Source organism: Caretta caretta, chromosome 12, assembly GCF_965140235.1.
Source record: "Caretta caretta isolate rCarCar2 chromosome 12, rCarCar1.hap1, whole genome shotgun sequence".
Taxonomy (NCBI): Eukaryota; Metazoa; Chordata; order Testudines; family Cheloniidae; genus Caretta; species Caretta caretta.
The window spans coordinates 41689920-41714883 of record NC_134217.1 but is presented as its reverse complement, the minus strand read 5'-3'; the positions used below and the strand labels follow the sequence as shown (position 1 = coordinate 41714883).

Genomic DNA, 24964 nt, shown 5'->3' with positions numbered 1-24964 from the left:
GCTTATTTTTACCACCTTAGGTTAAAACTTCCCCAAGGTACAAACTATTTTACCTTTTGTCCCTGGACCTTATTGCTGCCACCACCAAGTGTCTAACAAAAATAACAGGGAAAGAGCCCGCTTGGAAACGTCTTTCTCCCCAAAATCCCCCCAAGCCCTACACCCCCTCTCCTGGCTTGATTAAAATCCTCACCAATTTGCAAAGCTGAACACAGATCCAAACCCCTGGATCTTAAGAACAATGAAAAAGCAATCAGGTTCTTAAAAGAAGAATTTTAATTAAAGAAAAAGAATCACCTCTGTAAAATCAGGATGGTAAATACCTTCCAGGGTAATCAGATTCAAAACAGAGAATCCCTCTCGGCAAAACCTTAAGTTACAAAAAGACACAAAAACCGGAATATACATTCCATTCAGCACAACTTATTTTATCAGCCATTTAAACAAAACAGAATCTAACGCATATCTAACTAGATTGCTTACTGACTCTTTACAGTTCTGACCTGCATTCCTGCTCTGGTCCCGGCAAAAGCAACACACAGACAGAGAGAACCTTTGTTTCTCCTCCCCCCGCCCTGCCCCCAGCTTTGAAAGTATCTTGTCTCCTCATTGGTCATTTTGGTCAGGTGCCAGCGAGGTTATCTTAGCTTCTTAACCCTTTACAGATGAAACGATTTTTCCTCTGGCCAGGAGGGATTTAAACGTGTTTACCCTTCCCTTTACATTTATGACAGAGGTGATAAAGCTGATAATTAAGTTTATTTTTAATGTCGCTGCTGGATGGATGTTGTGATTGGTTTTTTTAAATAATCTGTTTTTATAGGATTTCTTTCATATTGAATGTTCGGTAACATTATTTTAAGCCCTTTCACCCAGTTAAGGCCATGCCAGTTTCTTCCAAAGTCGTCTCATGAATCTGGAGTTTGGGTTTTTTTGGGGAGGGTTGGGGGGAGTTACAGACATCAGTCACACTATGCAAAATATTGAATATGTGGGAGTAAGGGGCTTGGTGGCAGGGCTGGGAGGACCTAGGCAGCCACTAGAGGACGCGGGCTAGATTGGGGCAGTGTGGGAATTGGAGGTGGGCAGATTTCAGAATTGGGAAGGGGGCCCCTAACATGTTCTTGCATGAGGACCCTCTGGGGCTGTGTTATGCCACTGGCCAGCAGCCCTAACTTCAGAAGTACTTTTCTTGAACTGCTTTAATGATGATGACGTGATTAGTGAGAACATTTTAACTATGAATTATATATAGGAAGAAGGATCTACAAAGCATTTTTTAACGTTTCAGCATCTCCCTTTAATAGTGTTGTGTGTTCCTCCCACCAGGGGAAGGGGACAGTTCCTTATTCTGCATCAACAGACTTCACCTTTTGAAAAACACTCAGTCTCAGAGCTTCAACCTTATCGAAGGGAAAGTGCTTCTAGTTTGGTTAATCTAATCACTAAATGGTTTGAAATACCCCAAATCAAAACCACAACCCATCTTACAAGACACTGGAAAATCTCAGATTTCCAATGATTTTAAAAGAAAACCCAGTTCTTTTAGTCCAACATTCCAGCTTGTCAACACGAGAGCTTCCTGTCTCATGGTATTTCAAGGTAGCAATTGAAATCTTATTGTGTGCACTATGGATTAAATACATCCTTTGAGATTGCAAAGTAAAGACAATTCAAATCCACATGGGGCCAAGCTGACAGCTGCTGACCAATGTAGACATCTTGAGTTGTAGGCTCCCCTCTCCAAGCTGGTGCTGTGAAGACAGTTCTTGGGCTTGGTGAAGAACTTGTGTACCCCCTAGCCAGATGCTTTACAGATGATACAGTTATTTAGGTTAATCAAGACTAGAGGAGACTGAGGAACTCTGGAGAGACCTAGCAAAACGAGGTGATTGAATTTCATCTGCTATCATTCTGCCCAGTGTTGACAAATGTATGCAGACACTTGTGGAAGGAATACCCCTGGCAGAAGGATTACATAACAAAAGCATGAATGGTTAGACAGTCAGTCAGGGTCTCATGTTCACCCGTTCAAAATACAAGAACAAGGGATACTCAGTCAAAGTGAAAGGCAGCAAGTTAATACCACTGATAAAAGGAAACACTTTCCCTCCCAACCCTACCATGAATAATCAACCTGTTGAACTCCTTGCCGTAATGTATCATTGACGTCAAGGGCTTAAAAGGATTCTACAAAAGATCAGAAGTTTCTATGGCTAACATGGAAACATACAATTACATTACGGAGGACAATTTTATAGAAGTTCTAAACCTCATGTTTCTGGGTAGAAGGCTAAATCAATCACTAGCAGGATTGTCAACTCCTGCAATTTTATCATGAATCTAGCAATATTTTGTGCTTTTTAATCCAGCTTGTAGAATCCTATAATTGAGAATCTCAGTTTTTGTTATTTAAAAAGGTAAATTTCTGTTCCTCATGGATGCAGAGGAAAACTTGAAAATGTGACTTGAGTGAACCCTGAAGGCTCTGAAATCAAAAGGCAACCTCCCCTTTTTCAAAATAATACTGGGGGTCCAGACTCATTTTGGAAGGGTGTGGCAACACTGCAGTAGGCAGCATAGCTCACGACGTTGAAGGCCGGAAGGAACCATCAGATTGTTTCATGTGCCCTCCTGTATAACACAGGCCATTACTTTTCACCCAGTTACCCCATATTGAGCTCAGTAACTTGTGTTTGGCTAAAGCCTCACCTCCAGAAAGGCGTCTGGTCTCAATGGACGACATCAAGAGGGTGAATCCACCATTTCTCTTGGGAGTTTGTTGCAGTGGCTAATCACCCTCACCATTAAAAAATTGTGCCTTATCTGTAATTTGAATTTGTCTGGCTTCAGCATCCAGACATTGGTTCTTGGTCTGCTTCTCGCTATTATATTAAGCGGCCCTTAAGTACCTGGTATTTTCTCTAATAAGGTTCTTAGACACTAATCAATTCACCTCTCAATCTTCTTTTTGACAAGCTAAACATACCGAGCTCTAAGCCTCTCACTGCAAGGCATTTTCTTCAGCCCTTCAGTCATTTTTCGTGTGGCTCTTTTCTACGCCCTCTCCAATTTTCCAACAGCCTTTTTAAAATGTGGACGCCAGAACTGTACACAGCATTAGAATATTGGTCTCACTAATGCCATTTTCACAGGTTAAATCACCTTCCTAATCACTATTCCCTGTTTATACATCTAAGGATCACATTAACCCTTTTTGCCACAGCACCAGACTGGGAGCTTCCTGGTCAGTTGCTTGTCCACTATGGGTATGCCTACACTGGAATTAGATATGCACACCTGTCTCAGGCTTACAGGGCTCAGGCTGTGGGGCTGTTTAACTGTACTGTAGACTTCTGGGCTCAGGCTGCAGCCCAAGTGCTGGGACTTAGAGCCTGGACTCCAGCCTGAGCTCAGACATTGACACTGCAATTAAACAGCCCCATGAGCTCCAGTCAGCTGGCGCAGGTCAGCTGCGGGTGTCTAACTGTAGTGTAGACATACCTCGTGAATCCTAAATCCTTTCAGTCACTGCTTTCTAGGCTACAGGCCTCCATTCTGTTGGTACGTCCTGCATTCCTTGTTCCTAGATCAGTGGTTTTCAACCTTTGGTCCGTGGACACATGGGGGTCCACAGACTATGTCTAAGGAGTCTGTGAAAGGCTGTACTTACCATAGAAGAGTGGTTTTCAACCTATAGCCTGTGGACCCCGGGGGTCTGTAGACGATGTCTAAGATTCCCAAAGGGGTCTGCACTGCCGTTTGAAATTTTTTAGGGGTCCACAAATGAAAAAAGGTTAAAAACCACAGTCCTAGATTTATAAATATGCAAGTGGCTGTATTAAAAACACAGTTTGAATGGACCCAGATTGCGAAATAATCCAGATAGCTAGGTATGACTGCCCTGTCTTCAACACTATTTACCACTCTGACAATCTGGGTCACCTGCAAACATCATCAGCCGTGAGCGTCTGTTTCTTCTGGGTCATTGTTGGAAACGTTGGAGAGCCTCATCCCAGAGCCGATCCCTCCTGGACCCCACTGGAAACTCCCCGGTTCAATGGCAATGCCCTGCGGACAGCTGCTTGCTGATACCTGTCGCTAGCCAGCTCTTCATCCGGTTCATCGTGCTAATGTTTTCATCAGACTGTTGTGTGGTATTAAGTCAAACACCTTACAAAAGCATAACCACTTTACCTCTGTGCAGGTGCCGTTATCAACCAAACTGGTTACCTCAAAGAGTTAGATCAGATTTGTTTGACGAGACCTATTTCCAATAAAATCATGTTGATGTCAGAAATTATACTCCTAGCCTTTAATTCCTAATCAGTTGAATCCTGTATCACCTTGTCCAGAATTGACATCTAGCTAACCATCTTAGAATTACTTAAGAATTACCCTATAGACAGATTAACCATAGTTGTCCACTATGGAGGTTTCTTGCACCTTCCTCTTAAACATCTGGTATTGGACACTGTCAAAGAGGATACTGGACCAGATTAATATAGCAATTTTCATGACCCTATAAATGCAAATGCCATGGCCCGAGCAGCAAGGAGATTTCTGCCTCTGTAAGACCACTCTGGAGTTGGGAGAACCAGTTATGAGGTCAAAAGGAATCACTAAAACCCCTGGGAAAGCTGCAAAGAGTATTTGCTTGTGTAACAATTCCTACAAGGGTGCCTGAGCAGGATACCAGCCTGGACTCAGTCTCCCCTGTGTCAGCACCAAGCCATAAGGCTACCATCACCAGCCAGCCAAATTTATTAAGTACTTACAGTAGCTGCTTTTTTCACTGGGGCACAAGAGAAGCTGCCTTTGAAAGAACATGACAGGAGTTCACGCTGCAAAATGAAAACTTTCAATGTTTTATTCTTGACTGCAGCTGTTTACAGAAATATAGTTGCGAGTATACAAATGTCCCAATAGAAGCAAAATATTTATTTTTATTTTAATATTCAACAAGTTATCACAGGATAGCTAAAAACATAGATGCAAATGAAATCTCCCCTCATAGAATAAACTGAAAACACCTGGTATCAGTGCTCTGAAGATCCCAACTACAAAAGCCATATACACAGAAATGCACAAAGGAATATCCGGTGCTACTTTCACATTGCAGGACAACAGAAAAGATAGCTCAGTGGTGATCTGTGCACTCCAACAAAAACATGGCAGAAAGGCAGATAAACCACTCCAGAAAGAAAGGACACAAGCATGTTGAGTTTATGCAGAGAACAACAACAGAGGTAGAAGGCTCTAGTTTGAAGCTTTTGGAGCTTACCCATTAAAAACAGTGAGCTGTATGGGGACAAACCTCAAAAACTCTTTATATCAAATAGTAATCAGCACAGAAAAGCTTCAGGTTGGTAATGGTCCTTTTAACAGGACACAGGGGCATGATCCCAATCCCATAACATCCAGAAATGCTGCATTTTTTCCCTGAAATGGGACTAACACCACATGGGACTAACCTGCTCAGAATACTACCTCCTGCCTAGATGGAGCACACGCAGGAAGTGGACACTCTGGACCAGACCCTAAGCTACTGTAAATTCCTCTGGCTCCAAGGACTTCAATGATGCTATGCCAATTTGCACCAGCTGAGGATCTGTCCCTCTCCTGGCTTGGAGACCAGAACAAGTCTGGTGGCTGGGTTTCACAGCTGTTAGGCATCTGAACCAAGCACTTGTCAAGGGAGGATGAATGAGAATTCAGCAGCTGGAAGGAAGAGCACTGATATGCTTATGCTGGTTTGAATGAGATGTGCATTTTGTGGGACAATTTCCCAGCCAGGAGGAGCACAACTGTGGAAGGGAGTGTTTCTAAGGTACAGCAGGAGGAAGGTCAGGACCAGGTAAGTGCTCAGCATTAAGGGAAAAGAGGGAAGTCAGGGCATCGGTCTTGGACACTGCAAGGGAGCGAGCAGAGGTGGTTTGAATCAAACATGCCAGAATCGTAATGTCTGGGGATTAACTGACTGTCAAATTAGAATGCACCAGGAAAAGCTGTGGGAGCAAAATACATTGCTCTTCATTTCTGTCAAGAACCGACATTCCCGTTAAGAGTTTAATCTCTTCCTAAGTCTTCAACAAGTAAGTACTGGCAAGTCCAGTGCTCCTCATACAGCAAGATACCACTGGGGAGAACTTACTCGTCAGACTGCTTCAATAAATAAACCTTATTGGTTAAAACCTTATAACAAAATTCAGCAACCCTTGGTTTTTGATCACCTTTCCTTAGGTGCAAAAAAAAATCAGAAAAAGTAGAACCGGAAGGCGCTACACAGGTAGGTCTAGGTCCTTGGTTTAAGCCCAGTCCAGCTCAGTAATGGGGTAAAAATCTTTGCCATTTGACAGACGTTTGGTGACCCCTGTTGAAAGTGGATTACTTTTATCAGTCCAGCTCCTAGCTAGTCCCTACCACAAACCCCACCAGGGTGTCCTTGGCACTATCTGGTAGCCTCTGCTGAGAAGCCTGGGAAACTGAGTCCTGAGAAGTGGCCCCTCCTGAAAAGGAGTGAGGCAAATTGGCAAAGAGAAGTGTGTGGGAAACGTACTGCTGTTGCCCTTGCTGAACCCATCCAGGGGACTGCGATTTCCTGGCCTGCCAGTTCGCACATTTCACAAAACATCAAATTCACTAAAGGTTAATAAAACTCTCTAGAAAAATAGAAAAGCGCAGGGATGTTTCAAACAGTCATTTCACCTTAATCCCATGGATTTTAGTGAATTGCTGAAAAGTACATATTTCTGGGATAATACTTATTATTACACTACTAATCCCTCCCCACTCATACAGTATTTACACATTTATATAGCTATTACTGATCTATTGAAGAGAGTTAGAGAAACAAGTGCACACTAAGGACAACTATGTTCTTTGAAAGTTATAAAAATGTTACTATAACAGTCTTTATGCATTTATATAATAAACTCAATGGTATAGTGATGGTTTGTAGTGTTGTTGTCAGCATGTTGGTCCCAGGATATGAGACACACAAGGTGGTGTGATGAGGTAATCTCTTTTATTGGACCAGCTTCTTCTTTTATTGTCCAACAACGGAAGTTTGTCCAATAAAAGATATGACCTCACCCACCTTGTCTCTTTGGCATATCATCTGATTCCAACTATATACATATGTACAAGTCAAGGATTTTTATGCACAATATATTTACATATATACAAGAAATTATATAAGGGAAAAAAGACTTTTCTACATTCTCTCTCAAAAGCACAGACTAAATTGGAGAATTTTATATGTACATTTTCCCCAGATTTTCTCTGCTGTGCCGTATCTTTTATTGTCTCTAAGTAGTGTATATCACATATCAAGTAAAGAGTTCATGAAGTCTGGCTCTTAGTAGGCAACTATTTGTACACAAATGTATACATTTGCACACATAACTGACTGTTTGCACACACCATTACCAGAACTGCAAGGGTGAATATTTTTGCATGTAGAATTATCAAGATCTGTCCCAAAAGACTCATCAAAATTCTACACTCAAGAGCCTTACAATATGCTCTTGACTATCAATCCAGCTAGCTTTTAAACATCTCAAATAATGGGTCTTCCACCACTCTCTTTGCAAGACTATTCCACAGAAACAGATCTCTCACTGGGATAATTCTTTCTTCTCCCAGTGGTCAGATTAAATTTCCCTTTTCTCACTTTCAACCTACAGTTCCAAGTTCAGAGAACACTAAGCAATTCCTCACCATGCTTGATGCTTCCACTGTTCAGATAAATACTTGTATAGACAGAGCTCTGCAAATGGGTACATAGTTTGAATAGACAGCCTGATAATTGTTAAGTAATAGAGCAATGTGTGAGATACAATTGAAAATAAAATTCTGTAATTAAATTTCTCTTCTTCTGTGCATTGTTATTGTAGCCATATTAGTCCCAGGATATGAGAGAGACAAAGTGGGTGAGGTAATATATTTACTGGACCAATTTCTGTTGGTGAGACAAGCTTCTGACCTACACAGAGCTCTTCCCCAGATCTGGGAAGAGAACTCAGAGTTTCACAGCTAAATAGAAGGTTGAGTAGCTAGTTTAGCATAAGTAGTGTAAGGGACCATTCAAGGTGAAGTGGCCCATTAACACTCAGCAAAATTATGAATTTAAGTTCCCAGGCCTACCAGTCCTCATCAAAGGAAATCTGCACATTGTAAACAGATGAGCCTGGGAGCTTAAATACATAACTTTGCTGGACACTAAAAATCATGGTCTTAACAGAGACACTGGATTTATGGCTTATTACAACGATCTGTAACCCACTAACTCCCCTTTTTGTCCTATGACTAAAGGGGTGTTAACGGGCCCCTTCACCTTGAATGGCCCGTTAGAATATATAACTACTTACACTAAAAAGAACAGGAGGACTTGTGGCACCTTAGAGACTAACAAATTTATTAGAGCATAAGCTTTTGTGGGCTACAGCCCACTTCATCGGATGCACAGAATGGAACATATAGTAAGAAGGTTTCAGAGTAGCAGCCGTGTTAGTCTGTATCCGCAAAAAGAAAAGGAGTACTTGTGGCACTAGTCTCTAAGGTGCCACAAGTACTCCTTTTCTTCTATATAGTAAGAAGCTATACACACACACAGAAAAGGTGGAAGTTGACATACAAACTGTAAGAGGCTAATTAAGATGAGCTATTATCAGCAGGAGAAAAACACTTTTGTAGTGATAATCAAGATGGCCCATTTAGACAATTGACAAGAAGGTGTGAGGATACTTAACAAGGGGAAATAGATTCAATATGTGTAATGACCCAGCCACTCCCAGTCTCTATTCAAACCCAAATTAATAGTACCTAGTTTGCATATTAATTCAAGCTCTGCAGTTTCTGGTTGGAGTCTGTTTTTGAAGCTTTTCTGTTGCAAAATTGCCACCTTTAAATCTTTTACTGAGTGGCCAGAGAGGATGATGTGTTCTCCTACCGGTTTTTGAATGTTATGATTCCTGACGTCAGATTTGTGTCCATTTATTCTTTTGCCTAGAGACTGTCCGGTTTGGCCAATGTGCATGGCAGAGGGGCATTGCTGGCACATGATGGCATATATCACATTGGTAGATGTGTGGGTGAACGAGCCCCTGATGGCGTGGCTAATGGGATTAGGTCCTATGATGGAGTCACTTGAATAAATATGTGGACAGAGTTGGCATCGGGCTTTGTTGCAAGGATAGGTTCCTGGGTTAGTTTTTTTGTTGTGTGGTTGCTGGAGAGTATTTGCTTCAGGTTGGGGGACTGTCTGTAAGCAAGGACTGGTCTGTCTCCCAATATCTGAGAGAGTGAAGGATCATTTTTCAAGATAGGTTGTAAATCTTTGATGATGCGTTGGAGAGGTTTTAGTTGGGGGCTGAAGGTGACAGCTAGTGGCGTTCTATTATATTCTTTGTTGGGCCTGTCCTGTAGTAGGTGACTTCTGGGTACTCTTCTGGCACTGTCAATATGTTTTTTCACTTCAGCAGATGCGTATTGTAGTTTTACGAATGCTCAATAGAGATCTTGTAGGTGTTTGTCTCTGTCTGAGGGGTTGGAGCAAATGCGGTTGTATCTTAGAGCTTGGCTGTAGACAATGGATCGTGTGGTGTGTCCTGGATGGAAGCTGGAGGCATGTAGGTAAGTATAGCGGTCAGTAGGTTTCCAGTATAGGGTGGTGTTTATGTGACCATCGCTTATTAGCACAGTAGTGTCCAGGAAATGGACCGCTTGTGTGGATTGGTCTCGGCTGAGGTTGATGGTGGGATGGAAATTGTTGAAATCATGGTGGAATTCCTCAAGGGCTTCTTTTCCATGGGTCCAGATGATGAAGATGTCATCAATGTAGCTCAGGTAGGGTAGGGGTATTAGGGGACAAGAGCTAAGGAAGCCTTGTTCTAAGTCAGCTTACTTATGCTAAACTATCTGTTTGTCCTGTTTTTAGCAGTGACACTCTAAGTACCTTTCCCAGACCTGAAGAACAGCTCTGTGTAGCTCAAAAGCTTGTCTCTCTCACCAACAGAAATTGGTCCAATAAAAGATGATCTCACCCCCATCTTGTTTCTATAATTTATAAAAGTTTGACCTTTTTGGGTGTTTAATTTCTTTATTCCAATGAAGAAATTTTATAACGAAGCATCTTTCCTGCTGCTCATATGGTTGTTTCGGCTACGTCAGAGAAAGGATTTGAGCTCCTGTGTGGTTTGTCCTTTCTGAAGGCTTTGGAAGGACAATCTTGGAGAATGAAAAATCTTACCAGAGCAACAGAATGAGACTTCTTTTTGGACAGTGTCCCCTAATCAAAGTCATAGCAGGAGCACTGGAAAACTCAAGGCTTATGTAGATTAGAAAAATGTACATCTGTGCAACTGGACATGCCAGTTCTGTGTAAGTATGAGAAGGGATGCTGTCAAGATTGACAGACACTAACCTGTTTATTTTTTATTTAAATTGAGTATAAATAAAAAAAGGTGTCCATTCACAGGCTCTGAGCACACTGACAATAATGAAAAATTAGCCAAACAAAAGGCCTGGTGGTTAACTGTCTATTTTGGCCCAGCAAGGCTGAAATGACTTCTTGAATTGATTTTGTTGACAAAGGAAATAATCGTAGAGCATTTGGCTTGGATAACCATTGAAAGAGTAGAAGACAATTAGTGCCAACAAGTAGACTGGCCTGTGAAGTGGAAAGTGATGATGATCATCTCCTGCCATAGGAAATGTTTGGCTAATGCTTGTCTTAACTTTTTCTACAGCTTAAGTGTTATCCACCTACTTTATTCATCACTAAAGGAATAATAGTTTAACAGTTTCTTTTTATACAAGGGTGTTGTTTACATGGAGACAACATGACACAGGTAGAAGACATACTGACGTGGTAGCTAGCAGGGAGCATCTCCCTGGATATTAGTCAGTTATTAGGAAACAGGTGTGCAGTACACATCAGACATACTGTAGAGACAACATCAGAAAAATGGGGTTTAGGAGAGTCAGGGAAATTAATGGAGAAGTGACTTAAGCCTGGAGAATATAACCTAGTTTGAGGGAGAGAATGTGTGTGTGTGTTTTGTATTAAAGGTGGTTTAATAGAGAGTTCATGCAGGAGAAAAGCTCAAGAATCTTCTTAACTGTAAGGACAGTAGGACAATGGAACAAACTGCCTAGGGAAGCATGGAATCTCCATCACTGGAGGTTTTCAAAAAGAGGCTGGAGAGCATCTGTCTTGGACGGTTTAGTCACAACAAATCCTGCATCTTGGCAGAGGGTTAGACAACATGACCTTTGAGGTCCCATATAACAATATGGTTCTATGAAAAAGAAACACTACACAGAAAATCCACCCTACAAATATAGTTCTACAGCTTTCCAGCTTCCATCCAGCACGTATAGCTATAAAACCATCTACTTCCATTGGTGAACATTGGCCTGACAGATATGAAAGCAAATTTCCTTTTGCAATAATGCTCCTAACATTTGATCTTTGGCAGTCTGGCTTCTTAAGTAATGTTCATCATAAGCAAGGGGTAATAGTTAATGTCATTTTTTGACTACTCAAGATGCACATATTTTCATTTACCTTAAATAATATCTAACTTTTCAAACCAAACTGGATTTGATTCCCCTGCCTCTCAATAACTCTACAGGCAATCCACTTTGTGTGCTTTTCCTCTAATACCCATACTGATGCAGACATATTATGGAATAAATAAGTTGGGGGTAAAAGAAAAAACAAAGGATAAGCTCCAAAAGTAAATGTCAACTATTGAAATCAAAACAGTGCCTGAGCAGGGCTCTGAAGGAACAAAGATGTGGTTCACATTATTTTTAGGTCCTTCTGCCATGGAACAACTTCTGTAAGCGGTTTCCTAGGCCTTTGCTGGCTCATTGAACCTCTCTCTTTATCCTCTGTAACAGCTGTTTGAAAGCAGCAGCAAGAGCACTTGTCAACCACTGAGCAAACCCTTCATTCAGAAGACAAATACTTTTTGTAACCAAATCACATGTTCAAAATGTTATACATTTAACATTGACCTAAAACAGACAGTAAATTTGATACAAAAGAAAATATAGATAATGTCGTTATTTGAATATGGTAGCACAGCCCTTGTAATCAACAATCTAAAAATATGCACACATTTAAACATTCCCCCCACAGTGGGAATTGTAGCAGTCCCTGGTAAAAGGTTCTATTTTGGACACCAATTTTATTAAATGAAGAACTGGTCCCTGGTTTCTTGGCACCGACCAACAACATTTCATCATGAGGATGCTCTCCTTCAAAAGAACAAAAACCAAAACAAACAGCACACAAGTCAGTTTATCATCCTCATCACCTCATTCTGCCCACTGTTGGCCTACGCAGCCGTCAAGGTATCACCAAAAATCCTCGTTCTGGGACTTAGTGTGAACAAGCTGCTCTTGCAGAAGCCACCAGTTTCTTACAAACGGATTACAAAAGGATGGTGTATTCAATCCGATGCTGTGCAGAACCCTTCTATTCATCCTCAGACAGCGCTCATTCAGTGCTGACAGGCTGCTCTTTCATGTCCTGAACCATAACAAAGGATTTTATTTTACTTTTTTCCATAGCAGGAGAAAAATTACCGGAAGAAAAGCGTATGGTTCAGAGCTAAAAAGCAGCTCTGGACATTATGAAGTCGAGAAAATTTTCTTTAACATGATTATAATTTCAAACATTTTAGTGTAATTATAAATTAAAAGATCCAACACAAAGGAGCTAATAAAATATTAAATAGACAGTGACAGAGTAAAAGCTGAATGGCTCATTCTGAATGAAAGCCCATCAGACAGTTGTCTAAATGGGTTTCCTTACTACATCCCACTGCTGTGTGACAGACACAAACACACACTGAAGTTGTCCAGAGCCAACGGGAACAATACATTGCCAGATGGAATGGCCCAAGATGAACAAACTATTTATGTTGCAAAAAGTACTTAAATACTGAGTAAAGACATAACAAACCCCACCCTCACCCCCACCATTATCAGACGCCACGTTGTGGTAGAACATCAGACAAACTCACAAATTTACCACAAAAATGTGTGGCAAAAAGAATATTTTATATATATGTATATATATAAATTTTTATATTTATGCCATTGTACTCACTCAGTACAAATAGCAAAATAGTATACCATTTCCTAAATACAAAATATAGCTTTCCAAAAAAATGAAACACACATTAGATATAAACCATCCAAAACTTGAACGATTGAAAACTGTATTCAAAATTAAATGACCCAGAGCAGGTCTCTTTCTGAAAAGTTCCCTTCATATCGGCAAGAAGCCTTACTACTGAAAACGTAATTCAATGCCTCTCAATGAGAGAGAGAGAGAGAGAGAGAGAGACAGACAGACAGACAGACAGACACACACACACAAAAAGAGAAAATGAACATTGTGACAGATTTTGACACACGGGAAAAACCGTTAAAACCAAATAACATCTCTACATGGCTCAACTAGGTGCACAAGTTAGAAAAAACACGCAGTAAACAGACTAGGGTAACTTGAAAACCATTTACAGGCTACTCTCCATTACTTAAAATAACCAAAATGAAAAGTGACAGGATACCAATTATGCTACACCAAGGCATAGTAGCCACGCATGACAGCTGTTTGGCTCTAACCTGCATTAACATCTTTCTACAGGAAGGAGAGGGAAAAGACTGAAGAAAACGTCTGCCTGAGGTTATTGTGAGGCACCACATCTCTCTTGAGCTAGTCGGATCATCTGAAAGAATCCAAATGCCTCACACTACAACTGCATGGCCTAGAGTGGGTTATTCTTAGATACTGTAAAACATGAGTAAATTGTTTTTAATTAATGTATGACCCCAGAGAGGCTACAACTCATGGGGACTGCTAGTAAAATGGATGCTTCAAACCTGCAATGAACCAAGAACGCTACAAAGATGCAGCAGCTCAGCTTGAAGTGATGTTTTAAAGAATGATTAAAAATCATGCTGTTTGCCCCCATATGGGATAAAGTTTAAGACTTTATATCAGCAACAACAGGGAAAAGTAGGATTTCTCTAGGATTCAGGAAGTTTGGGGGATGGAGACAAAACCAGCATTTTCTCACGCCCTCAAACCCTGGTGACCTATAAAGATGCAGCCACTGGCTTGGCACTTTGCTACCACAGTGAGAGGTGCCTTGGACACCTAAGAGTTACTTCAGTTTCTAAAACCAGCAGGATATTTGTATTTGCTTAGGAAACAAATATAAAATTAGGGGGAGGGATGAAGAGCATGGAAAGAATGAAAGAGGGCAGCCTGGCATGAGAAAGCATAATGTTCAAGTTCTAATCTATGCCAAAATAGTGAGAGGCATGAAGCAGTTGTTTCCTCAGCTAGGCAGATTGCGCTCTTCAGTTCAAGGGATTTTAGAACACAATTTACTGTGACTTTCCCCTTCATTTTGATAGAGCCACCTAATTCTTACTCTATGCAGTTTATATCTAAAATCATCAGTACAGAAAAAAACCTGTTAATCACACCCTCAGATGGGAAGCACCCACATCTCTCTGGCTGCTCCTAGAGTTGTAGCAGATTTTCTGATTGTATATTATATATATCACCACCTGCTGCGAATAACACACCCCTGCAATGGTCCTTCAGCTCGACTGGAAAAACTGCAATTCCTTCACTGACTGACAGCTATGCCATGAATCACAATGCGAGTTAGGGCACATGATGTTCCTGCTTCACAAGCTTTCCTACTCAACAGAGGTGTTGTGAAGGAGGAAGGGAAGAAAGAAAAAGTAAACATGATAACGTGTTATTTTCTAACAATAATAGCTGAGCAGTCATGCTTTGAATTAAAACAGCAGCCCATTAACTAATGGGGCCTAGGAAGGTGGTTAACAGTCCAGTTCCACCCCCTGTAACACAAAGCACAGCTTTTCAGCCATTATTGGCTTCAGGTGTCTCAAATGCTATCATTATAGCCTCAATTGCTAGACACTGCAGTAGGCAGCAAATGTGCTCTTTAGAAAAGAGAGTGAAGTTTACATATTTGCTTGGGTACAGGCCATTCTTTAACAGAACAGTTCAGCTCCATACACCCTAATCCAGAGCCACAAGGTCTGAGAGGATCTTGGAAATCTTTTCCTTCACAGAATTTCTGAAATTAAAAACAAAACAGAGTTAGGCATAACTAGTGAAGTCTCATCTTTCATGTAGCTCCTTCATTTGAAAGCTCTTTACAAATTACAGAAACAAGTCTACACCCAGTGCCAAAATGCAGCCATCTTTGGGACAGAATATGACAACTATCTTGCAGTTTACAACATCATTACGAAACAGTTTAGCTCAGAAAGTGAAGAGCACAGCACCCAATTGAAACTTCAGGTTTTTCTGGGAGGCAGAACATCATTACAAAAGGTGGATATAGTCAGACGGTGTGGCTATACCTGAATTGAAGAGCCCATATATATTTAATGCTCATGCATGAGCAGAGCTTTACCTCTGATGTGGGGGGAAAAGGCACCTTCCAGCAATAGACACTTCCTAGCTCCGTGCTGTTGTATTGGCTCAGTTCTAACAATGCTTCAGCAAGTGGTGCCTGTTCAATAAACACCATTTCCTGCAATGCCTGGCCCTCATGCAAACTACTTCAGCACGATGGGAAGGGCTTTGAAGACTATGGACTGAAGTGGCGTCTAATGCATCCACAATAAACCCAAAGTTTTACCTAAAGCCAGATTTGGTGACAGTTCTCAGAGATGCCAGGTCAGGCTGAAAGTGACCCATTCACCTTACCTTTGCCATTACAATGATTAGACTACAATGCCAGGTGACAGACCAACGAATGACCATTCAAGTACAAAACCCAAACTTGATCAACTTTTTCTACAGCTTCTGATCTCTTGATGAACAGCAATACTCACTACACTGGACTATTAAAAATTATACCAGGGGTTGGCAAACTGGGGCCCGCGGGCCACCTCTGGCCCCTCAGGACTTTGGATCCGGCCCACGGGATTGCCGCCCATGGTGCCACAGGCCCCACACTGCTCTCAGAAGCGGCCGGCACCGAGTCCCTGCAACCCGGGGGGGGGGGAACGACACGCGGCAGCAGAGGGCTCCATGCATTGCCCTTGCCTCCAGGCACTGCCCCCCGCAGCTCCCATTGGCTGGGAATGGAGAACCACGGCCAATGGGAGCTTCAGGGGAGGTACCTGGAGGCGCGGCAAAGGCAGCGCATGGAGCCCTGTGTCCCCCCTCCCCCAGGGGCCACGCAGGGACGTGGTGCCGGCTGCTTCCAGGAGCGACACCGCATGGGGCCATGGCAGGCAGGGAGCTTGCCATGGCCCCAGTGCATGCTGCTGTCACTCCGGAGCCACTTTAGGTAAGCGGCGCTGGGCTGGAGCCGGAACTCCTCCTACACCCCGCTCCCAACTCCCTGCCCTGAGCCTGGTCACACCCTGCACCCCAACCCCCTGCCCTGAGCCCCCTGCCACACCACACAACCATCCTGCACCCCAACACCCTGCACTGAGCCCCGTCACACCCCGCACCCTTCCTGCACCCCAACCCCCTGCCCTGAGCTCCTTCCCACAGTCCGCACCCCTCCTCCGCCCCAATCCCTTGCCCTGAGCCCATTCCTGCACACCACAACCCCTCCCACACCCCGCACTCCCTCCTGCACCCCAACCCCCTGCCCTGGCCCCACATACAATTTCCCCACCCAGATGTGGCCCTCTGCCCAAAAAGTTTGCCCACCCCTGAATTATATACTTGCTTCAGGGGCATAGAGATATATTAACTGATTTCTGCATGCACTGTGACTGCATTGCGAAGTCATCATCTGTTAAAACAAGAGGTTCTTTGGTATATATAAAAACTTACTAAATATCATTGCAAGACCACCCACAGACCCAAAGTCACTACTTACTTGGCCAATTAAAATGAGCCAGTCATGTTGTTCCCCTGGTTTTGTAATGACACAAGCAAGTCATCAATTTTCTCTATACACTGATTGGTTGTCATAGACGAAGGTAGTGGAGAATTCTCAGATATCTGCTGAGACAGAAGCGTTGTCACTGCTGGTTGCCCCTCACTCTGTGCCTGACCTGGCTGACTTATAGCCATCAGCTGATCTGGCAATGCAGATGGTCCAGAGGTTAAGAGCTGGCCACAGTCTGTTAAGAAAGAAATGAACATAAATACAATAAATGATGACGATAATCCTTAGCTCTTATCTAGCACTTTTCACTAGTAGATCTCAAAGTGCTTTACAAAGGTCAGTATTGTTATGCCCTTTGATGGGTGGGGAAACTGAGGCACAACACAGTGCAGTGCCTTGCCCAAGGTCACCCATCAGGCTAGCAGTAGAGTAAGGAATAGAATCTAAGTCTTCACACATGGATATTGAAACTTGGAAATCCACTCATAAAAGGAGTTTGTTAACATACTAGTGTAAACATCTTTATTCAGGTCCAAATCGGCAGAAGAGGATGCACAAAAGTACACATGCTTTTGCACATGCATAAATTAGGTATGCAAGTTTGCCAGTGTACAAGAACAAATCAATTACACATAAGATCAAAAGATTCAAAAACATGTCAATAACCTGATTGAGGAGATGTACACAACTTTGATTTTACTGACATATGCAGTTCTGTATTGCTTGAATTACTCTATTAGTGGAAATTCAGAGCAGCTGATTATCCCACTGGCCCTACTTAAGCCAACAGCAGGAACAGGAAGCGGTCTGAACAATGAGGCTCCTCCCTGTTCTGGACTGTGTGCCTTGTGCTTCCTGCTCCCCCAACCTGATTTTCTGGCATCCTGACCCAGCATGACTCCTGGCATCTGATATGTGATTCTGATCTCCAGCTTGTCTCCTGGCTGTGACTCCTGGTATTCTGACCCAGCCTGACCCCGATTCCCAACTTGGGGTCCTGATCTCAAGTTTGTCTCCTGCTTCTGATTTCCCGGTATCCTGACTAAGCTGACTCTTGATTCCCGTCTCATGAGTGTGGACTCCGGCTCTGACCACCAGGTTTGTCTACCCACAACCCGGCCGTGACAGCTTATTTGGCGCACAATAATGCTACGGGACTGAGCCCAGTGGGAGAAGTATGGCCCAGCAGCACCACCAGAGTCACTGGATGCATCAAGCACTGCAGGCCCAAGTCATGCAGCTCATCAGGGAGAAGTAGTGGCTGCAGAATTTTGTTCACTGTGACCAGCTAACATGTTAAAACTACAACTTGCCCAGCTTACACTACGACTATAAAATGCTAGCTATCATTTGTTTAGAAAAAAATTCCTATCATGGACAAGTGTAACTCATTTTCCCAGTTTAGATAAGACGATCAGCTATTGCTGAAGGATTTTAATTTGTTATTTTATTATGGAAAAAGAGAATAGAATCGAAAAAATAACAGAAATAGCAGAGTGGCCAATCCTGTTCCTGCTTATGACAGGTTTCAGAGTAGCAGCTGTGTTAGTCCGTATCTGCAAAAAGAAAAGGAGGACTTGTGGCACCTTAGAGACGAAACAAATTTATTTGAGCTTTCAAATAAAGTGAAAGCTCACTTCATCGGATGCATACAGTGGAAAATACGGTCGGGAGATTTTATATACACAGAGAACATGAAACACCCATTGTACACAGAGAACATGAAACACTCATTGTTTCATGTTCTCTGTGTATATAAAATCTCCCGACTGTATTTTCCACTGAATGCATCCAATGAAGTGAGCTGTAGCTCACGAAAGCTTATGCTCAAATAAATTTGTTTAGTCTCTAGTCTAATGCCTAGTCTAGTTTAGTCTTTAGTCTAGTGCCACAAGTACTCCTTTTTTTTTTGTTCCTGCTAATGAAATCAGTGGGGGAAACTCACAGCAGGATCAGCACTACCAAGGTTCTCAGCAAAACACAGTACTTTTTCCTGAGAGCTATTCATTTTAATTTCACAAACTGCTTTAGAGAAAAGCATACTGCAGAGCAATTAAATACTTAATATATATTAGTTAGTTGGTATTTGCTAGCGAGATTATATATACACACACACATATATACATACATACACACACACGAGAGAGAGAGATTGATTTAAGGTAACACTACAAAACAGAGAGGAAGCCTGCAGAAACACTGAAGACTGCATGGTAGGAAATTTATGCTAGCAAATACTAGCTAACACCAGTATAACTTACTATGACTAGGCTACATGCAGAACCAGATGTGTGTTGTTTAAATAGATCAGTTGTGCCATTTATCCACTGTTTCTGAACACTACAGAAACACTAACCCAGGAACCAATCCCTGCTACAAACCCCATTGCCAACTCTGTCCGCATATCTATTCAAGGGACACCATCCTAGGACCTAACCACATCAGCCACACCATCAGGGGCTCATTCACCTGCACATCTACCAATGTGATATGTGCCAGCAATGCCCCTCTGCCATGTACACTGGCCAAACCGGACAGTCTCTACGCAAAAGAATAAATGGACACAAATCAGACATCAAGAATTGGAACATTCAAAAACCAGTAGGAGAGCACTTCAATCTCCCTGGACACTCAACAACAGACTTAAAAGTGGCCATTCTTCAACAAAAAAAACCTTCAAAAACAGACTTCAGCGAGAAACTGCAGAACTGGAATTAATTTGCGAACTTGACACCATCAAATTAGGCCTGAATAAAGACAGAGTGGCTGGATCACGACAAAAAATAATTTCCCCTCTGTTGATACTCACACCTTCTTGTCAACGGTTGGGAATGGGCCACATCCACCCCGATTGAATTGGCCTCGTTAGCACTGACCCCCCCACTTGGTAAGGCAATGCCCATCTTTTCATGTACTGTATACTTATACCTGCTTACTGTATTTTTCACTCCATGCATCTGATGAAGTGGACTATAGCCCACGAAAGCTTATGCCCAAATAAATTTTTTAGTCTCTAAGGTGCCACAAGGACTCCTTGTTGTTTTTGCTAATACAGACTAACATGGCTACCACTCTGAAATTAGTAGGACTGTAACAATCAAGGCCTCAAAAGGATAAACAGCGTAACACATATCAGCAGGGGTATCATAGGTAAGAACCACTATTTAAAAAGCAAACTCTATATAGGAAAATCAAACATCTGTCTCCTTTTACACTTAACTTTAAGATTCTTATCACTATCCCTCCTATGCACTGAATGAGGCAAGCTTATTTTTGGAAATACCTAATACAGTGATACTTCTCTCTCAGAACAAATTTTGGCATTAGTCAGAATAACTAGTTTTCCATGTGTTTGGAAACATCCTTTTTATTCTTCTACTTTCTTTACTTTTAATAGTGAGTGTTCAAAAAATGGAAGTAAAGGGACTGGCACACACGAGGAGTGAAAAATGTTGAATATCCCATTGAGGTAAAATCTGAAGACTAATTATTTTTGTAATGGGGTGAGAGAGAAGAAGAAAATACTGCAAACTTCAAGGTGAAAGTTCAGAATTCTTAAAGGAACCTTCAAACCTAACTGACAGATCTCAGAAAGTAGTCATCAATGGGGAATCATCTCTGAATAGGGCTGTTTCTAGGAGGTTCCATAAGGATAGGTACCTAACTCAGTGCTATTCAACATGAACTCCTAGTGTGATGCTGTGACCAAAAGGGGCTAATTAATTTGCTGGATGTATAAACAGGGGAGTAATAAGTAGGAGTAGAGGGGTCAGTTTTACCTCTAAACGTGGCATTGGCAAAACTGATATCTGAGTACTGGGGACAATTCTGGTGTCTACATTTTTAAAAGGACATTGACAAACTGGAGAGAGCACAGAAAATCACCACAAAAATAATTTGAGGGTTTGTTTATCTTATTAAAAAGAAGATTGAGAGATAACTTGATTAGAGTATATAAGTACCTTCACAAGCAGAAAATACGGGGTACTAACGAGCTCTTTATTTTTAAAAATAACTTCACTGACTTTTTTAAACACATCCTTGTATTACCTCTATATAAGTACTAAGCATGAATTAATTATTTAGAACAGATCCTCTTCTATAAAGTCTAACTCTGAGCACCAATTTCATTTTTCACATTGAGCACAAAATTTCCTTTCCAACCACCATGGTTTCATAGATAATCTTTAGTATTTTGGGATAAATGGTGTATATCCAACAGAAATGCAACTGTATTGGCTTATACACACGTACATTTTTTGCACGTTCCATTGAAGGTGACAGAAGTTTCTCAAAAGGCATGGGTGTAATTTATGTCTTTCCTGTCTTTAATGACTAACACTTTCAACAAAAGGACTATAACCATTACCACTTAGCACTTTACACCTCTACAGAGCTGTACAAACACAAGTAATTTGGCAGCCTCCAAAGTAGCTGTTTTTCTAAACCATAATATTAGAATCAAGGATTTTTAATACTTACTATTTTGAATCCCAAATAGGAATATTCCTGAAGTCTGTTGAGATGAAGCAGGAGAATTCTGCAGTTGGTTGATAGCACTTCCTGCTGTATTGTGAAACAAAGAAGATTGTTGCTGTGCAGGAGAAGCAGCTCCTTGAATACCTGTCATATTGTTCTGAGAAGAGTAGATGGGAGACTGCTGCAGCTCTTGCTGGCTCATGCTATTCTGCAAGGCAGACATGGAAGCTGAAGAGATGAAGAGGGTGACTTGCTGCTCTTGAGAACCTGGTGATCCTTGAACCAACTGAATCTGGGGTGAGTTATGAAACATGGTGGGCTGCTGTGTCTCTGTCTGGCTGGTCCCAGGATTCTGAAGTGGAGTCACTGTTGTTTGACTCTGGAACTGCATGGGCTGTTGATCTTGATTCATTGGCGTCATATTGGATTGTGCATGAAAAAGAGATTGGTTCTGCTGCTCCTGATTAGTGATTGGATTTTGATTTGGGTTGAAAAGCATAGTCTGCTTCTGAGAAGCAATTGTACTTGTATTTTGAGTACTGAACATCATGTTCTGCTGCTGCTGTTCTTGGGATGGAGGGCTACTCTGAATAGCAACCATTGAGTGTTGAGACTGGAAGATAGCCCCTTGTTGGTTCTGGGGCATTGTACTAGATTGGAGGGAGCCTAGTGATACTTGTGCCTGAAACAAACCCTGCTGAGTGGGCTGAGCTTGGGGCTGATCTTGGGGAATCATAGGGTTTTGAATGTGGGGTATCTGTGCCTGCTGCTGGAAAGAAGTTTGCTGCTCTGTGTTTGTGGCTGTCTGAAGTGGAGTAATGGAATTCTGTGTTGTGAAGAATGACATCTGTTCTTCTTGAGTTACAGGGTTGTTCATTGAATTCTGGGAAAGGAACATGTTGGCTGATTGCTGGTCTTGAGGTACAGAAGAGCTCTGCAATACACCCATGGCGTTCTGGGAGTGGAATATTGGAGGCTGCAATTGGTCCGAGGAAGAGGAAGTGGTCTGACTGTGGACAATGGAATTTGGACTACGAAAAATAGACCCTTGTGTTTCCTGGGATATATTTTGATCATCACCAATGGGATTCTGAGAGTGAAAAAGTTGAGCCTGTGAATGTGGGGACTGCTGCATGAAACTTCCTGACTGAATAGACATAATTTCCCCACCTTGCTGGAACAGTCCACCTCCCTGCTGTTGAGTTCCACCTGCCTGAACGGCCATCATGTTTTCTGTAGATGAAAACAGGTTAACTTGAGGCTGACTTTCCCCACTGTGTTGCATCTGAACCATGGTCTGAAACACATTGTTTTGCATCTGTTTATTCTGTCCTGAAGCTTCTTCTCCATCTGCAGAACTCGAGGTCTGAAACATGGTAGAGCCATTGGTCGAGACTTGCTGCTGAGCAGTAGTAGTTGTTTCATTTCCAGAAACACCAGAAGATGAGGAGAATAACTCACATTGCATCTGCATGTCTTCACTTGTTGATAGCCCACTTAGCAAGTGGGAAGCTTGCTGGTAAACAGGGGACTGCTGGAGGTTTCCATTTCCTGAAGCTGCTGAGGAGAAAAGATCAGATTGCATCTGTGTTGCAGCCTGGCACATACTTTGCTGCATTCCAATCACCATTGCTGCAGAAGTCTCCATTGCCTGCTGCTGCTGCTGATTGGACAATGAGCTCTCAGGCTGTGGATGGACATTTTCAGCTCTTCCAGACAAAAGATTCTCTTGCCTGGAATGGACTGCTGTCTCTGATGAGGAAAATATCCCAGGATTCACACTGTTTTGGATTTGACTAACTTGCTGAAAAATGTCTGCACTGAGTTGCTCTTGAACATCCTCACTACTATCTGACCCAGAAAACAAAACCGAAGATAACTGCTGTTCAGCTTCTAAGACTTGCTGGACCAAATCAACATTTCCACTGCTTCCACTGGCAGTACTGGTTGGAAAATTTCCAGCTTGCAATTGCTGTATAGTGTTCTGTAGCTGACTCACACTGTTTGCAGGTGAGAAAATACTTGATGAAATCTGTTGCTGTAGTGTCTGTGCTGGTTCTGATAGTGTTGACTGCTGTTGCTGCGAAGCCTCAGTTAACTGTGACAGAGTAACTACTGTGCTGTCTGACGGCAACACCTCTCTGGATTGGGACTCTCTAGTCTGGAACTGTGTAGCTTGCTGCAATAGTGCATCACTATTCTGCAGCTGGCTGGGAGCAGAGACAGCTGGAAAGCTACCAGGCTGTGAAATGTCCTGTGTTTGGATAGTAGTCAGAGTTTCTGGATTATACACTTTAGGCTGTATCTGATGTTGTTTTTCACTCTCAGAAGGTAAATGAGAAGAAGCAGTTGAAAAGGTTGCATTTCCTGATATGCTGGACATATTTTCTAATGTTTGTTGAGTTGGTCCAACCACCTTTGTAGCCTGGTGGGAAAAAAAAGCAGTACACATTAAGAAGCGTGTAGGATTACTCGGGTCATGCTTAGAAACCTTCAGTGATGCCTTAAGATGTGCAAAAAGAAAAGGAGTACTTGTGGCACCTTAGAGACTAACCAATTTATTTTATTTATGCTCAAAAAAATTGGTTAGTCTCTAAGGTGCCACTAGTCCTCCTGTTCTTTTTGCGAATACAGACTAACACGGCTGTTACTCTGAAACCTTAAGATGTGGTTATAGTTAATAAGACGATTTGCACTGCCACAAGAGATCAGAAAATACTGTAGCTGATTTTAAAAGGGGATGCAAAATTTTAACCAATAATATTTGTTATTATGATGCTAAAATAAGGATGATCAAACCTTCTGTTTCACTGCATAAACTGATGCTGAATGGGACCAGGAAGGGATTTTCACCCATATACTCTGCAGAATTAGCTAGATATATTAAGTGGGGGTTTATTCACTTTTCTCTGAAGCATCAGATAGTGGACTATTGTAGACAAAACACTGGATGGACTTCATGGACCAGGAGTGTGATCCAGTATAGCAAGCAAGGTTTATGTGCATCAGTGTGGGAAACTCCTATTTGTGAAGCTGTAAGCCAGATGTAGGATAAAATAACTTGCTCAGTTTTTATTTTTGAGCCATTGACAGTAAAAGTTGATAGGCTAATTCAGTAAGAGAAATGGATTTGCAACCCTTAACTTTTAAGTTGATTTTTGTTCTGACTGGGGGGGAAGCATGTCTTAGTTTTTTTCTTTGTGGGAGGTAGTCTAAGTCTAAATTCTTAGCAGGAAGTGGTAGCATTCATTTCATAGACACATAGGTCAACAGTTTCAAACTTGGGTGCAAAAAGTTTAGACAATTGCATATTTGGTTGACCTGATTTTCATAGCTGATGAGCAGCACTGCACAACACACCTGGGTTTCAGCGGGAATAGTGGATACTTTTAGAATCTTTGAAAATCTAGTCACTTTTATAAAGTTGCCTAAAAGTGGAATTGAGTGCCTAAACTGTATGAACATTTTGAGTTTGTTGAGGTCACTTAATAAATAGTTGCAATGTAGAATGGCTTGCAGTATTTTCTTTTTCTCGAGTCTCCATGAAGTCATCGGTT

General features: G+C 41.9%; 1 protein-coding gene across 4 annotated transcripts in view; it reads right to left on the bottom strand.

The window, feature by feature from the left end:
* Nucleotides 1-4845: 4845 nt before the first annotated feature.
* The window catches only part of NFAT5 (nuclear factor of activated T cells 5), a 146280-nt gene continuing 126161 nt past the window's right edge, over nucleotides 4846-24964 (bottom strand). For all 4 annotated transcript variants that reach the window (XM_048870695.2, XM_048870698.2, XM_048870697.2 and 1 more), the window contains 3 exons: nucleotides 21411-23832; nucleotides 16917-17163; nucleotides 4846-15143 (listed from right to left, as the gene is read on the bottom strand). In XM_048870695.2, coding sequence (XP_048726652.1) covers nucleotides 16925-17163; nucleotides 21411-23832 — 2661 coding nt within the window. In that variant the 3' untranslated portion in view covers nucleotides 4846-15143; nucleotides 16917-16924. The remainder of the gene's footprint in view (nucleotides 15144-16916; nucleotides 17164-21410; nucleotides 23833-24964) is intronic.